Here is an 18,394-nt window from a genome sequence, read left to right as displayed (position 1 = left end):
GCATTTTAACAAAAAATACTAATTAATAAAAATGGAAACTTAACTTTTCCAAGTTTATAATAGACACTTTATTTTTGAAAATATATAAAGCAAGTAATATAAATTACCGTCTTGTTTATTAAAACTAAAAAGTAAACTAAAGTTATGTGTCGGTTAACAATTTATATTTAACTTCATTAGCCAAATAATCCTGAAATTCCTCCATGACTAAATTGATGGATATTTAAATAAATTTCAAGTTCCAAAGTGTACCTGCTGTAAAATTTGAAAATCTACTACTAATACAATTATTGGCAACATCGCAGGAGTTTAGAAATGTACACAGAATGGTAAATACGGATCCCATAAATGGTTTATCCTTTTGTGGAGTCCACTTAATCCTACATGTTGGTCGGAGTCTACATAAAGCGCTACTCAGATAATAGTATACACGGTGTATATTTTACTGGAGTTAGTATAATACCGTTTTAGAACGGAGCTTACATTAACCGCTAGGTGTATATATATATATATATATATATATATATATATATATATATATATATATATATATATATATATATATATATATATATATATATATAGATCTAGCGGTTAATGGGGGCTCCGTACTAAAACAGTAGTATACTAACTCCAGGCGAATATACATCGTGTATATTATTATCTGGGTAGCGCTTTATGTGGACTCCGACCAACACGTCGGATTAAGTGGACTCCGTAATAGGTTAAAACACTTTTGGGATCCGTATACATTTCTTTGCGTATACAACTAAACTCCTCCGATGTTGCCAATAATTTGATTAGTCGTAGATTTTTAAATTTTTCAGCAGGTACGTTTTGGCACTTCATATTTATTTAAATATCAATCAATTTAGTCATCGAGAAATTTCACAAATAGGTACTTGGTTAATGTAGTTAAATATTTTATGGTGGTTATTTATATTACTTGCTTTAATTATTTTCAAACTTAAAAAAGTATTTATTATAAACTTGGAAATGGCTAGTTTTCGTTTTATTTATTATTATTTTTTGTTAAAATGTATATGCACTTAAACATTTAGTCTCTAAATGTACTAACATCGAGTAGAGTAGTCGTGTAGCAGTTTAAGAAAGTAGAAGCCCTTTGGTAGGATTATAATAAACTACATAAAATTGAAATTTTGTCTTTGTAATTTTTCAATTCCTGCAATTTATGACGTGCAATATTTGTTTCATAAAGTAGTTAAATTTAAACTATAATAATTTATGGGAAGCGTTTAAAGAAGTAATCGCTAACCTTAATTAGAATACGACACAATAAGAAGATGAAACTTACTGTATTTTTACTTATTATATTCACAAAAAGAATATCCAACGTAAAATTTAACAAGTTTTAATGGAGTTGTAGTGAAATTTGACTTCTTATTACGATACCGGACGTTGTAAAATTTTAAATACATTAAATCTCCCGTAAATTATTAAACTTATTCTTAGAATAAAATAACAAACTTCTTAGTAATTAGGTACAATATACCGTTCACAATTATGTGATAATGTGTAGGTGTCAAGATTGCACGGTCATGTGCCATAAGGTTTCATCTTTCATATAAACATCGATAGTTTTTAACTTTGGGTGTATTTGATTCCACCGTGCTGTAATCGATCCAACTTGAAAAGTGTTATTTTACATAAAAGTAGCACGTTGGCCCTAATATACATATACATTTACATATAAATATACATTGTTAAAAATTGTATACATTTATCAATTTAAAACGTTCTTTGTCGTCTTCTGATCTTCATCTCCATTCGTTCCTAATTATGCACATGTTATCCACAGGATACCTCTCTCATTTTTAAATCATTACTCTTTTTGCCTTTTGCCATGGTTTTCTTTATTTTGTTTGTTCATATCGTTTTTACTCATAAAAAATATTGGGTAGATTATTGTATCATTAAACTTTCTCCTTATATGTCCGTATCATATAAGTTGTCTAGTTATTTTAGCGTATATAATGTCGTATGTTAATTCCATTTTGTTTAACAATAAAACAGCAAAACTTCTACCAAATTATTTCTATCTTATCACTACAGCTGTTTCGGAGAGTGCCTTTCTCAAGTCTCAAGTTTCTCGAATCCATCAATCATCCATTGTATTTCTTATACTTTCATTTAAATCCTCTCCAATCAAAGATTTTGAAGCAGCTTTGCTCCATAGTCCATTTTTGTTGCTTTTTTTCACTGTTGCTCCTTTCTCTTTATCATTATCAATACGTAGCGCTACAACACTGGGTAGGTCTTCGCTGATTACAACTTATCTCCAAGTTGATCGATTTTCCACGAATCTGCAATCAAATGAAATGTTCATTTTTTGAGATATGATTGGATGTTTTCTCTCCATTGTATACTGACATGCCCAAGTGGCATTCTTCTGTGCTTCCTTCTTCCTTCCACACCAGTTCTACAAGTTTGGCATCTTGGCGTCTATGCACGTGTCCGATATACCTTAAGGGATTTATTTTCCTGAACAATATCGTTATGCGAGCTTTCTTTATTCAGTATGTTTTCTTATTCTATACGGATTTGTAGCGATATGATAATGAGTTCTTAAGCTATTTTTTGTGGCATTTTAAAGTTATTACTATTTAAATGGGAATAAGCCACAATTAAAGCTTAAAGTTAGTTTATTGACGTTTCAATTTCCACTTCGGAAATCGTTCTCAAAATACAAACATTAGTGAGAATGATTTCCGAAGTGGAAATTGAAACGTCAATAAACTAACTTTAACCTCTAATTGTTGCTTATTCCCATTTAAATAGTAGTTATGATAATGAGGTTAAATAAAAATTTCTGATTATTTTCCTTTCAAATATTTGGAGTGCTTCCTTATTTGTTTTAGTTATTCTCCATGACTCACATCCATGTATTAAAATAGGTCTGAAGTTTGAATTATGCTCTGTATTTCTTTAGTGGCATTATTATTAACCGTGATTAGTGATCTAAGATATTTAAAGTGTTCCATACTTTCGAAATTGTAGTTGTTGACTTTAATGTTTTTTCTAAATTTATTGAATCGGTTGATTGGTTTTCTGTTGATTCGCTTGTATTTGGTTTTCATTTCGTTGATTTTAAGTCAAACATTTTTTGTGCTCTCTTCACTTTATTGAAGTTTGTGGACGGAAGAGTTTCTCATTAGAGTTATGAGTTCTATATCATTAGCATATGGTAGGAGTGCTTTGTCCCTTGGGCCGTTAATGGATTACATCTTAAATAGACGTTATTTCTATTTTAGTAACCTGTTCATTAATTTTTTGATTATTGGAATCGAGAATCTGTATTTTATTCGACTGTTTTATAACACAGAGTTTCTTGGAGCATATTTTCATCTTTGGTTTCCAGTATCATTATTACAAGGATTTTGCTGGATATGGACATAGTGAACCCGGTGGTATGTACATGATGTTTTCATAACCAACGTTCAAAAAATTTTCTTACTGTAAATTAATGATTATTTTACTAGGAAATATAGTGTTGTTTAATAATAATAAAGTTCAAGCAACAATTCCTATATGCATTAACTCGGTCATGATAATTCTGCTCCCCGATATCAGGTAGCAGTCCCGAAAACATTAAAACTGCTACACTCATGCTTCTCATTATCCAACAATTAGCCAGTCCAGAACTATAAGCCTTATTATGGTACTGATATTGCTGCTGCTCCTCATAAGTGAATAGAATATGCAAGGAAGGTTTTGACAATTTAATAGGATTTTGTGTGTTAGAATATTATTTCTCCGAGAAAGTGAAGAATATCTATTTGCTATCCGGATTTAATCCATAAATTAAATAATAGAATGCTCTAAAATAATGCTAGTAGCAGCAAAAAAAAGCGGTCTAATAGTCATCATCATCATCATCAATCAGCCCTGAGTTGTCCATTGTTGAACATAGGCCTCCTCTAGACTTTTCCATCTGCTTCTGTTCTGCGCCTCTGCTATCCAATTGGTCACGATTCTTTTGAGGTCGTCGGTCCATCGTTTTGGGGGTCTTCCTCGGCTTCGCTTGTCAGCCCGTGGTCTCCACTCAAGCAATTTTTTTGTCCAACTATTGTCTTTCATTGTTGCAACATGTCCTGCCCATCTCCATTTTTTTTTGTAATATGTTCGATAATGTCTTCCACTCCGGTTCGTCTACGAACTTCCCCGTTTCTTATTCTATTGCTTAAGTTTATTCCAAGCATTGATCTCTCCATCTTTCGTTGTGTCCTTCTCAATTTTTCGGCTGATGTTTTTGTGAGAGTTAAGGTTTCTGCTCCGTATGTGAGGACTGGTAGAACGCACTGGTTAAAAGCTTTTCTTTTTAAATGGATTGGTATATTTGTTTTAAATACGTCTCTCATTTTTCCGAATGCAGCCCAACCCAGACTTATTCTTCTGAGTAGCTCGCATGTTTGATTATCTCGCTTTAACCCTATTTCGTGACCCAAATACACATATTTTTCCACAAGTTCTATGGGCGACTTTTCGATTTCTATTAGCTCATTGGGGACGAGATTGGTCATCATTTTTGTTTTTCCATAGTTTATTTTTAAACCGACTTTCTGGGTTACTTGCTGTAGTTGTTGTAGCATAACTCTGGCTTCTCCTAAGTTGTCTGTTATGAGAACACTATCATCGGCATATCTGTGATGATTGAATATCTTTCCATCGATTCTAATACCCTTTGATTCAAACTCTAGCCTTTTAAATGCGTACTCCATAACTGCTATAAATAGTTTTGGCGACAAGGTATCTCCCTGCCGCACCCCTCTACCAATTTTTATCTTCTCAGTGCAATGGAGGTTAACGGTTGTTGTCGCATTTTCGTATATATTTCGAATAATATTTGCATACCTGTGATCTATTCTGCATTCTGATAGTGCTTTTAAGATAGCAACTGTTTCGACTGTGTCAAATGCTTTGTGGAAGTCGACAAAGATAAGAGCAAGGGGTCTGTTATATTCGATAGACTTTTCAACTAGAGTTTTAAGGCATTGCAAATGGTTGTTTGTTCCGTGTCCCGCTCGAAATCCTGCCTGTTCTTCTGATTGATAGAAATCGAGTTTTGCTTCTAATCTGTTTATCAGTATTCGAGTAAAGAGCTTGTATATGTAGTTAAGCAAACTAATTGGCCTATAGTTTTCGAGATCTGATTTATCCCCTTGTTTGTGGAGGAGAATTGTTACCGAATTTTTCCAGTTATTTGGAATGTTTTCACTATGCAGACATAGATTAAAAAGTGTTTAGATTCGGGACATCACAAGTGGACCTCCTAGTTTAATTATCTCAATGACTACACCATCTTCCCCCGGAGCTCTATTATTTTTCATATTTTTGAGGGCATGTTGAACCTGACCTCAGCGACTCCAACAATGTCCCAATTGATTTTATCAAGTTCAGATTCCATTTCTATGAATTTTTCTTCTGGTAGCAGGGTTCTTGCATTGAAAGTTGCAATTTTTAGAGATATATATCTGTTAGATGGTTTTCTAAAATATGTCAGAATTTTGCCCCCCCCAGAATCCGTGGGAATGACTGATAGTCTGACTGATAGTCTGACTGATGGTCTAATAGTCACTAATGAGAAAATCAAATAAATGTTCTTTAACATACAAAAGAAAGAATCGAGAGTAGGGCATAACGGAACAATAAAGCCATATAATTTTGAAAGATTGCAGCGTCTTAGATGCCGTAGGTAATGTTGTTACATAAAAAATAAAAGGGAATATTTAGGTAGCTAACTGATGTTTATGTATATATAACCCTCTTTTAAATCCAGAAGTCTAATTCGAATCTCTAAAATCAGGATATATAAAATAGTTATCAAACCAGTGCTAATGTGTGGATACGTGACGAGAACGTATTAATTAGACCAGGATTGCTAGAAAAGCCATCAGAGGTATTTTCCGACTTACAGAGGTCCGAGTACTAACCAATACCGAACAGAGCTAATTCCAAGGTCAAACACATATATAAAGATAGCAACGTCGTACAAGAAACTAAATCTCAGTGCTAAAGTTGCGCTGGCTTTATCCAAAGACTCTATAATAACTGCATTGCCAAGTTAAATTGGGAGGATGCCCCAAGAGAAAAAATGCCTTTAAGACTTCCACAAATGAAGGAGGAGGTAACATATGGTCAGATTTAGGAATAATGAGACTATCTACCGACCCATTATATTTATCAACACCTGCTATCCTACCTACAATCAATACTTATCTGTTGTGGAATATCAAATCAATTACATGTAATCAAACGAACTAGGCTTAAAAAAATTATCGAAGGAAAGGCACTTCAGAAATATTGACATAAATTTTAAAAACGTCATTTACCTGGCTGTATTTTCAATAGGAAAAAGAAGACAAAAAGAAGAAAAGGCAATAGAATCTTGTTCCGTTCTGACTATACGATGACGATGATCTTTATATAACATATAGGGAGAAAGAGAGAATAATGTTTATGTTTAATTTAGAACTCGCTGGTTTTCTCCCTTTTCAATTGGGTATGTATATGTATTACCATAGAAAATAAAAGCAAGAGAACTATAATTATAAAACGAAACGATTACGAAATGAAAAGATTATATAAATCCCTTATATTTACACAGACTGTTTTACAAAAACTGAACGAATGAGCATAAAAGGACAGCTGTTTTACAAACTTAATATTATTAGACGCATTTAGGATCAATTTCACTCAAAATATGATATGCTAAAATATGATACGACAGGAAAAGGCAATGACTTTTACAGCTGATTGCCACATAAATATATCAATGTAACCCAAGTATGATGATCTTTGCCACAGCAAATTTAAAGTGTTCCATACTTTCTAAATTGTAGTTGTTGACTTAAATGTTTTTTCTAAATTTATTAAATTAGTCTCTTCTGTTGATTCGCTTGTATTCGGTTTTCATTTCGTTGATTTTAAGTAAAACATTTTTCGTGCACTTTGTTAAAGATGTTTGCGGACCGGAGAGAGTTTCTTATGAGATCCATATCATTAGCATATGCCAGGAGTGCTTTGTACCTTGGCCCGTTAATGGATTACATCTTAAATAGGCGTTATTTCTATTTTACTAAGCTGTTTATTGATTTTTTGACTATTTGAATCAAGAATCTGTAGTTTATTCGACTGTTGAATAAAACAGACTTTCTTGGTGCATATTTTTATCTCTGGATTTTTGTTTGCCGTCTTCTTATTACAACGATTTTGCTGGATATCGGCATAGGGCACCTGGTGGTATGTACATGATGTTTCCATAACCAACGTTCGAAAATTTGTCTTACTGTAAAGTCATGATGATTTTACTAGAAAATATAGTGTTGTTTAATAATAATAAAGTTCAAGCAACAATTACTATATGCATTAACTTGGTACTGATATCTCTGCTCTCCGCTAACAGATGGCAGTCCCGAAAATATTAAAACTCATGCTTCCCATTATCCAACGATTAGCCAGTCCAGTACTATACGCCCTATTATGGTACTGATATTGCTGCTGCCCCTCATGAGTGAATAGAATATGCAAGGAAGGTTTTGGCAATTTAATAGGATTTTGTGTGTTAGAATATTATTTTTCCGAGAAAGTGAAGAATATCAATTTGCTATCCGGATTTAATCCATAAATTATTAGAATGCTATAAAATAATGATATTAGCATAAAAAAAAACGGTCTAATAGTCAGTAATAAAGCATATAAATGTTCTTTAACATACAAAAGAGATGACGTAGAGTAGGGCATAACGTAACAATAGACCCATATAATTTTTAAGGATTGCAACATTTTAGATATCGTAGATAACGTTGTAACATAAGAAATAAAAGGGAATATTCAGGTAGCTAACTGATGTATATATAACTCTTATAATACTTTTAAATTTAGAGGTCTAATACGACTTTCTTAAATCAGGATATATAAAACAGTGATTAAACCAGTGCTAATGTGTGGATATGTGGCCAGAACGCTAACAAAACAATGTACGTAAAACTCAGGTATTAATTAGATCAGGATTGCCAGAAAAGCCATCAGAAGTATTTTCCGACTTACAAAGGTCCGCGTACTAACCAATACCGAACGGAACTAATGCCAAGGCCAAACACATATATAAAGACAACAACGTCGTGTAAGAAGCTAAATCTCAATGCTAAAGTTGCGCTGGCTATATCCAAAGGCTCTATAATAACTACATTGCCAAGTTAAATTGGGAGGATGCCCCAAGAGAAAAAATGCCTTTAGGACTTCCACAAATGAAGGGGGAAGGTAACATGAGGTCAGATTTAGGAATAATGAGACTATCTACCGACCCATCATATTTATCAACACATGCCTGTTCAACTACCTGCTATCCTACCTATAGTCAATACTCATCTGTTGGGGACTATCAAATCAATTACATGTAATCAAACAAACCAGGCTTAAAAAAAGTTATCTCAGGATGGGCACTTTTAAAACGTTATTTACGTGACTTATTAAAATTTTAATTTTTAATGAAAAGTAAAAGATTAGCCATTTGTTATGGGGTTCAGAGAAGAACCTTCACGATGTTAATTTTTTGAGATATGATTGGATGTTTTCTCTTCATTGCATACTGAGACGCCCAAGTGGTATTCTTCTGCGCTAACGTCCTTCCATACCAGTTTTACAAGTTTGACATCTTGACGTCTATGCATGTGTAGGATCTACCTTAAGCAATTTATTTTCCTAAACAATATCGTTATAAGAGCTTTCTTTATTCAGTATGTGTTCTTCTTCTATATGGATTTGTAGCGATATGATAATGAGGTTAAAACAATTTTCCTATTATTTTCCTTTCAAATATTCGTAGTTCTTCCTTATCCGTTTTAGTCATTGTCCATGATTAGCATCTATGTATTAAAATAGGTAAAAAGTTTAAATTATGATCTGTATTTCTTTAGTGGCATTATTATTAACCGTGATTATTTATCTAAGATATTTAAAGTGTTCCATATTTACGAAATTGTAGTTGTTAACTTTAATATTTTATCAAGATCTATTAAATTGGTCTCTTCTGTTGATTCGCTTGTATTTCTTCTTAGCTTGACGAATTCTTCTTTTTTCATTCTGTGAACTACTAGTGGGTTCTTTTTACGGAATTTTTTCATCACGTTTAGGTAATCATCAACGGTATATAAACGTTGTTGAAATTTTAGGGCATTTTCAAAATCTCCAAAATCACTACCATTGGGTAAAAGCTATGACTAGGAAAGTAATAGCGTAATGTAATTTTTTCAATGGTAGGATGAGTTTCCAAAATCATTTTCAGAATCAAAACTATTTTAATGCTGCGGTTTTGGCCGCCACAAGAGCCTGACCACAAAATTACATGTTTTGCAGAAGTAACATTTTCTTCAATGTGTTTCTTAAGACAAATGCCTACGTCCTGGGCTCCCCGACCAGCTTCACCTTCTATCCAAATATAACACTGACCTTTTTTATCCTTGGCGCTATGGATAGCAAGGCTATAAATACATAATTGACGCTTATAATATACAATATTTATTAGAATTCTCGAAAGGGGAAGAGTTTTTCTTTAAATCAAAACAAAAGGTTTCCACTTCTGGTTAATCGTTTCTTATCTTCATGTCTAGCTTTCTTTCTTCTAAGTGCACATTTTTTCTTTTTTTAACGCTTAATTATTCGTTATCTGCGCAATTTTTAATTTCTAATTGGAAACAATCACATCTACTACAAGTATCTTTTTTCAACTTTTTTCTTTGAAGATTAAATCGTGTTTAAAATATTTTTTTGTAAAACGAAAATTTAACAAGGTCATTGTCTGCTTCTTTAATATACAATTCATACATTTTACTTAATGTTATGTCTTTTGTTAAGTATTCTCTTTCTGTGTTAGCTCTTCTGTAATGTGACTATTATAGAAAAATTTAAGCAATAACTGAAACTATTTCTTAACCTAAACGCCTCAACAAGTTGCCAACGTCACCATTGTTAACCACGTTTATGTACATATGCTGCCAAATATTCGATTTACAATCATTAAAACGCTCGCAAGAGGCGCTTGGTCCAAAACTAATACACAGAAATTAGTCGCTAGCTCTAGTTATGCATAATTCAAAATCCAAAATAAAAAGAAAGGTACTTAATCTTTTTTAATATATATCTGGTTATCCGTTACTAACAGGTTAATGGGATTTATTACGTAGATAGTTTATGCTTTTTTCTAACTTCTTCTTTAAGTTCCATCTTCTATCAAAGGTTGGAAATCATCATGGCTATGCGGACTCTGTTGACTGCCGCTCTATAAAGTTCTGCACTACTGCATTCAAACCATTCCCTTAAGTTTTTAAGCCAGAATATTCTTCGTCTTCCCACATGTCGCTTTCCTCGGATTTTGCCTTGCATAATAAGTTGTATTAATGCTTATTTTTGCCCTCTCATCACATGTCCTAAGTACTCAAGTTTTCGTCTTTTGATAGTTAATAATATTTCCGCCCCATTTCCTATCATTCTAGTTACTTCTACGTTTGACATTCTTTGAATCCATGATATTCGTAGGATTCTTCTGTAACACCAAAATTCAAAGGCGGCCAACTTATTCAGATGGACTTGTTGTAGTGTTCACGTTTCCAATCTGTAAAGAAAAGTAGAGAACACGTAACATCGAAGCATTCTCAGGCTCTAACTTTATATACCGAAAACAAAGAAACTTTTTAAGTTTGAAAAATAATGCACGTGCTATTTCAATGCGTGTCCTAATTTCTTTTGTTTGGTCTACATCTGATGTTATCCTGCTGTTCCTCTTTTCCACCAGAAAGCGCCATAATCCACAATTTAAGAAATTGGGGCTGGGTCTAGTGATGCATAACGCCGTTCATATAGCAATTTGATGTTTATAGTTTTTCAAAAAATGAACTCCGATTTAAAGATTAAAACGTAAAACAAAATATAAAAACCTATTGAACCTTATTCAGAAAATTTCAGAAAAGAATAACTTTTGTGAAAGATTGTGGGACACGTCATATTTTAAGATAAAAACTTCAATTCAGAGAGTGGACATTCTTACCCAGCAAACAGACCGACGTGTTAATGACGTGAATTTTGGGTACGTTTGTCACCAATATACGTAAATTGCTTAAGTGAATTTCACGTGAAAATTTGGTTGGAATGTCACATTGAAAATACGTATTTACATTACGTGAATAACTCGTCTTCAATAGACGTGTTATTTACCTTATATTGCAATAAAATGTTTCGGGAAATTCACGTTGAAAACACGTGTTGATTCACGTTACTTTTAGGGAATGTATATATTAGTTTTCACGTGAAAAATACGTCCTCAGTTCACGTAAATAATTCGTCTTTAATTTACTTATGAATCACGTAATTATTATTCTCACATATATTATTATGATATAAATAAAACAAGCACATGAAGTATTAACAATTTATTTATTTAGTAGAATTTAGTGACTTAAAAACATTTGTCTTGCATAATTACTATACAAGGTAAGGCATCGAAAACTAAAGACCAAAAGACACATTAAAAATATGCAAAAACAGGTCTATTTTTATTTCGAGGAGGACACTTGTTTTTCCTAATTGCACCATCGCCACTTCAACCCTCGAACAGTGACGTGAACAACCCCTAAAATTTAAATAGAGAATATACCAAATCACCTCTTTTGGGAAAGCGTTATGTAATTTAAAGTGTGTCACCTCATTTTACAGCTATTTTTATTACCAATTCAAAGCAGTAAATAATATTATCCTGAAATCATATTAAGTGAAAATAAGACTGAAAAGTGCGATTCTGTTAAGTCTTTAACTTTTTAGGTAATTTCACTTTTAAAATATAATTTCTGGATAATATTATTTCTTGTTTTGAATTGCCAATAAAAATAACTAACATGAGGTGTCCCACTTTAAATTATGTAACGATTATTTTTCCCACAAGAGGGCGTTAAAATCGGAATTTTGTTCAACAATATTGGTTCCTTCTGAACTCAACATAAAATTACCTTTTTAAATATGTGCTACACTTGGTACATTTACTATTTAAATTTTAGGGGATCTTCGCACACAACTGCTCGAGGGTTGTAGTATCGATGCTGCAATTAGGAAAAATAAGTATCTCCGTTGAAATAAAAATCGATCTTTTCTCGCATTTTTTATTTTTTAAAAGTGTCTTAAAGATATTAGGTCTGTTTCGTTTTCGATCGCACACCCTGTATAATCTAGTTACATGCCTGCATAGTTTAAAAACAATCCCAGAACCTAATAATAACATACTAAAAAACATTAAAATAAAGATTTTTTGGTACATTTGTCTTGTATAATTAACTTCAAGTTACATCTCTTATTAGTTTCAATGTTTTACTTTACCACACTACCGTGGTAAGTATGGAATAGTGATAAAGTATGATAATGCCTAAGAATACATACTAAATTAACATTTAATAATTGATTCTAAGTAAATTAGTAAATTTTATTTTGAAAACATACAACTGCTGTTAAATGATAAACAAATTAGTATACCACAATAGTAAGGCCTAGAGTATGGTAATAATTAGAAATTTTAAATACTACACAATGAGTTTTTTCACATGCTTCTAAATTTATTTATTATGTTCATTCAATGAATGTACAATGGGAAATGATACTCACTGATTATCATCTAACTGAAGGACAATACATTTTACAATTACGTTTTCATTTAGTGGCCAAATAGTTAAATTTTCAGATAAATCAGAAACTAGGTATATATTTAAACGCTCTGAAGAAAAAGAGTAATTATACCAGGCAGACTTTGATTTAAATACTCTTGTTATAATCTTTACCAATTTCTGGTTATCACAAACTATGTTTTGAATCTGCATTATATCTGAATTATACATAATGTAACAATCTGCATTGGAATGAGAAATTATTGACAATGTTATCTCACTGAAAATTACCTGTTTATATTGTACAGAAAAAAGGTGTTTAGAAAGTAAAGGGCCACTACAATGTTTCATTTTAAGTTGTGTTTTTTTTTATTTCATTCGGCTCTAAAATGACACTATTAGCTTCTATCAATCTATTACATATTTGTGCTAAAGGATTAGTTGTTGATTTGACCAACCGTTTAATTTGATTTAAGGCATTTTCAAATGGGAATGCTGAAAACTGGTCAAGAGGACCATAATGAAGAACATCATCACTTAAATGGCACAAATAATGAATATTATAAACTAAATATATCTGACCATAAATGTTTGAACAATGTGTAACAAAGGTTTTTAAAAGAGTATCTGCATAATTTACTCCAATATCTGACAAGCGTTGTTTTGATATTAATATACTTATCGCACAGTGCAGTAACAAAAAATGTTCGTAAATAGCAACAGGTATGGTACCTTTTAAAACCACTGGCCCTAAATATAAAAGAAACGTTCTAAATTCAGTAGCTTTCCATCGTGCCAGTTCTGAAAGTGACCGGGATTTCCTATTAAATTCGATAGGAATGGACTTACAAAAATGTTCTAAAGTCTCAGATATTTTTTGAACTTTAGAACTACACAACCTAACCTTTAGTGGCCCACTTGTCCAAGTATGCAACAGCTTTCTGACTACACCTAAGCACACTGTATGCATATAGTCAATAGGAAACATGGATACCAATCCAATTGAAAGTTTCACCAAAGGTGAAATACCTGTATGATGATCATCATCTGTCTGTCGCAAAAAACTATCATCAGTACGTTTTTGACTTGTAACAGACTTGAGAACTATTCGACCGTCAATATAGTCTCCTACTTCGATGCATTTTTCACAAGAAGAATATCCATTATGGGACTTAATACATTTTAGAAATGAACGTGCTGGTGCATCGCAAATAAATGCAAACACTTTAATTTCATACAATTTGCCTTTAAAGCAAAATGTATTATCAATTAAATGTTTTAATTCAGATATAAAATCATCAAGAAAAAGATTCAAAGGCTGCGGTTTAGAAGATCCATAAAATATTCCAATAGAAAAAGGTTTACTATTAAAATTTTTTATTTGGCCTAAAATTGGCCATAGCTGACTATTGCAACTTTTATATAGAGGTAATCCATCGATATTAAAAGCTATTTCAATTACAGATTCAGTAAATTTTGGATTGCGTAACAAAAAATTTTCTAATGCTGTAGAAATTCCTAGGTGACAATAGTTTCCTTTATTCAAAGGGCGCATTAAAGTTTTGGTTGGAGTTTTGAGTAAGGTTCGACAATCTAGAGGTAGTTCAGGATGATACTTTGACAAAACATGCAGTAAGTATGTAACACTATTATGTGGTAGACTGCCTGACCTTATTACCCAATTTCTTAATTCCTGGCATATTCCTAATTTATTAGAATATTGGGAATTTTCTGGTACAAATTCAAATACAGTCGTGTCATGTTTATATGGAACTAGAGTATTTAATTGAAGAGTTTCATTTAGCAAACAATCATTTGAATTTAAAATATTAGGAGTGCCTAAAGAATTATGACTGGTTTCACAGCCAACACTTACATCTGTATTTAAATTATCAGTATCATTTTTTACATTAGCATTTTCATAGTTTATCTTAGTTAGCAGTTTTTCACTATTTAAGTCCTTACAAATTATTTCCCTACGTTTCTTTAGTCTCCTATAAAATTGTCTTTTGCCTACAACAGCTTTATATGGCATCATCAGTTCTATTCAATTTGATCTGTTTGAACTTGTAGTGCTTAGGAGCCCGTTTTAACCAAGTTTTCATACAGTCTTCTATACTTCTGGTAGTTGAACCTGGTATGGCTAGTTTTACAGAATCTGTAAAAATTATTACATGAAATATATGTAATCACATACATTTATTTAGTCACCCTTACCAACGATCACTTTTTTAAGTATATTGTTGTTAAAGGCCTTTTTATTATTCCTTGATCCCAAAAAGCTCATATTTTTAGCTACTTTATAAGCCAAACAACATCTTAATGCTGAATTGGTAGCAGATACTACACTATTTTTATCTATTGTGCCCAGATACTTGCTCTAAAAATAAAATAGTTTAATAAATATAACAGTTGACATTATAAAAGTTTTACCAAGGATATACAATTGGCTTCATTTTCAGATAGAAAATTTTCCAAAATTTGTAAGTCTTCAAAAGTGTAAATTGGTAAAATTACAGGAACATTGGGCTTTAAAACGGAAGACTGTTCAATCAGTGGTCTATTTTTCAAAAGAGACAAGATTTCCTTATTTTGTTCAATTATCAGCGCTAAATGTGACACCAGCTTAGTCTGAAAACCTGTAAAAAGATAGATATATTGAGCAATCAATAAATGGCCATCTTCAACAATTAACCCAGAACTACCGAAGTGGACTAAAGTTCCATAAACACTTCAGAAAATACAAGGTTATATACTGCAAATAGTACCTTATTAACATCTACTTACTACTTTGAGACTCTGCATTACTTTCAAGGTTTCTTTCAACATTTACTGAAGTGACTGGGGTATCACAAGACGTTCCTGTATTACACAATGTACCATAACTAATACACGAACTTGTGGAGCTTCTTGGGGTGTGTGAAGAGGTATCCTGAACAGCTGAAAACATAAAGCCTTTATAACTTATAACCATAAACAATATGTAACTATTTACCTTTACAAATTTTCGGTGGTCGTGGTAATGAATCCTCTTCAGATTCAGTGTCACTATAAATGAACCGGCGTGGTTTGATTCTCTGTCTTTTCTTCTCTGAATTTACCTCATCGACTTCTGACTGTAGATCTGATGTAACTTCAGCTACTTTTGCCTTGACCTGAGCTTCTTCAAAGCTATCTTCAGAATATTTTATAAAAATTAGCAGATCCCAACAGATAAATTAATTTGAAACAAGGTTTTTATTTTTTTTTTCAAAATAATTATACTTGTATACATACCATAGTATCTAAAAATACGTTTCACCGTAAATAACTGCCAATCTTCTGTGCAACTATCCCCTTTCTTTACTGCTTTATCGTAAAGCGCTTGAGTTTTATAAGGAGGCCAATATACTTCCTTTTTTCTTGGAGTGAGCCAGTTCTGGTGCACCACAGCAACAGAACCTCCCTCTTTCTCATCAAACTCTATTAATACGAAAGACATATAACTATGTACATATATAAGCCTAAAATAAAACGAGGGAAAATTTCGTTTCACGTTTTGAGAAAAGCTGATTTTAGAGGTTATAATCAGAGACAAGTCATCTGTTGTCTCTGTTATAATCATTCTTCTTCGTTAGGACTAGGAGGGAAGGCTTGGAAGTACGTCATCACCGCGCGCGATTTGAAAATTAGACTCAACAAAGGCTCAACATAAATTATATTAGGTCCTGTCATATTTTTAAATAAAAAAAATAGCTTCTAAGTAGTAGTAGGATTGAAATAGGTAGGCTAAATGTTTTTAAAAGCGAGATCAAAAACTTTTTGTTAATATTGGTATTATTTACGTTACTTTTACGTGAAATACACCTAATTTTTCGACGTCCATAAAACACAGTGAGGAAAATTCAAGCAATACGTATCTAACCAACACGGTTCTAAAGTTTTGTTTTCCAAAATATTCCTCAAAATTTAACTGAAGGAAGTTATTTCGCTTTCGTGATTTTTACGTGAAATAAACGTAGCTTTGCAATGTAACCGACATTCACAACTATTATAAAAACATGTACTATATTTTGCATTAAGATTTTATATTTATTCTAATGTCAAACATGTATAAAAGAAGCAGTAATATATAGGTGAATGATTTGGCACTGAAATACGTTTTTTTTTCGTCTTAAATCACCGAGTTACGTATTCGTTGAAATTCGCCGTAAATTTAACGTAATCATCACGTAACTGGGCTCAAGTCTGTTTGCTGGGTAATAAATGTATAATCTAATATGGAAGCATATTTATGTTTTACAGACTTAGAAAGCACTGAGCACACAAGTATTTATTTTTTTATGTACTAGGTCGTAAAATAAGTATACTCAAAACAAATAAATATTATCTACCAAGTATTTTACTCCACTTTATTATCAATGCATCAGATATATTATAAAGATTTCGTCGTAGTTGTAAATTAATAGGAGATAAAACCAAATGTAGAGCATATAGTGAAATCTGAATATCTTAGAATAACTATATCGAGCGGGAACATTATTGATGAGCAAAAGGGAGACCCATCGCTGAGAAAGTGACAAAGCAATTGGCAAAAGCAAAGGGTACTTTGTACTAAAGTACCCATACTCTAAAGCATAAGCAGGTCTTTTCGTACTCTTTTAGTAAGTGATAGATTCGACCGTTACTTGATGGAAATTCATTTTATCTAACAATTAAACAGGTATGCGTTTACACGTCATATTTTGTAACTGAATAAGTTGAGGAGGGGATAACTGTTTGTCTCAAGTTGGTCATTCAGAATTATGTCTGTATTTTTTAATATAGCTTAAGGCCTTTATTATAAATACACTTTTTTAGTAATAAAAATATATAAATAGAACCTAGAATACGCCTGTAAAAGTATGTAACCTTTGATCTCTGGGATAAAACCATCTCCTGAACAATGGTGCCGATATATGTAGGTAAAATTTTCTACACCTTTTTTAATTTTAACCTGTTTATTTCCTCATTATCAATATATATGAGTTGTAACCGATACCACAAACTCATTTACTTATAGAGACTATATATTGACTATAGGTATTACTATACAAATCTGACTCGAAATATCGTCTTAAAATAACAGTAACAGAAAAGTGAAAGATTAGTCATTTTTTATGAAGTTTAAAGTAGAAGCGTTTACGAAAATTGAAATACTAATAAGACCACCGCAATCGGGCGTACCCTGGGTAATGAATAATTAAGTAATCGTTAATTCTTAAATCACCCGTTCAATATGTTTTTTGTCAAATCGGTCCTTTTTAGGACCAACTATTCTAATTATGTGTAAAAATATTAAGAGTATATCTAGAGATAAAGACACTCCACTTTACATATGCGCTTAATAAAATGCAGGAAGCACATAGATGGCCAATCCTATGGTATTTGGTATTAAGCTAATCGCTGAAAATTACATATTAAATGCAGGCAAAGAAGCAAAGAAAAACTTATAATGAGAGAAAACAAAACCAGTCAGCTGAGAGAACCTTTCAACGATGTTGAGCTTGGATCCGCTATCCACGTATATAATGAACAATATACGGCTCCTGGCTGAGGATCTGAGCACAAAACCAATACAGCGAAGAGCAGTACGAAAAATATCAGGTATGAGGAGTGGTATTTGTTAATCTAAATGCCGCTTCTAAATAGTTATTTAAATAACTTATAAAATATTTAGTTATAAATTAGTGAGCCAAATTCAGGGAATATTA

The 18,394-nt window shown here is 32.1% G+C and overlaps 1 protein-coding gene across 1 annotated transcript; it reads right to left on the bottom strand.

The window, feature by feature from the left end:
* Positions 1–15,441: 15,441 nt before the first annotated feature.
* Positions 15,442–16,540, bottom strand: LOC140452844 (uncharacterized). The gene is made up of 3 exons (XM_072547176.1): positions 15,939–16,540; positions 15,658–15,837; positions 15,442–15,602 (listed from the first exon to the last, which is right to left on the bottom strand). The coding sequence occupies exons 1-3, from the start codon at positions 16,264–16,266 to the stop codon at positions 15,442–15,444; spliced, it is 669 nt and encodes a 222-aa protein (XP_072403277.1). The 5' UTR covers positions 16,267–16,540.
* Between the last annotated feature and the right edge of the window lie 1,854 nt (positions 16,541–18,394).

This window comes from Diabrotica undecimpunctata, chromosome 11 (assembly GCF_040954645.1).
Source record: "Diabrotica undecimpunctata isolate CICGRU chromosome 11, icDiaUnde3, whole genome shotgun sequence".
Classification (NCBI taxonomy): domain Eukaryota; kingdom Metazoa; phylum Arthropoda; class Insecta; order Coleoptera; family Chrysomelidae; genus Diabrotica; species Diabrotica undecimpunctata.
The sequence above is the reverse complement of the archived record's forward strand: the minus strand, read 5'-3'. Positions and strand labels throughout refer to the sequence as shown.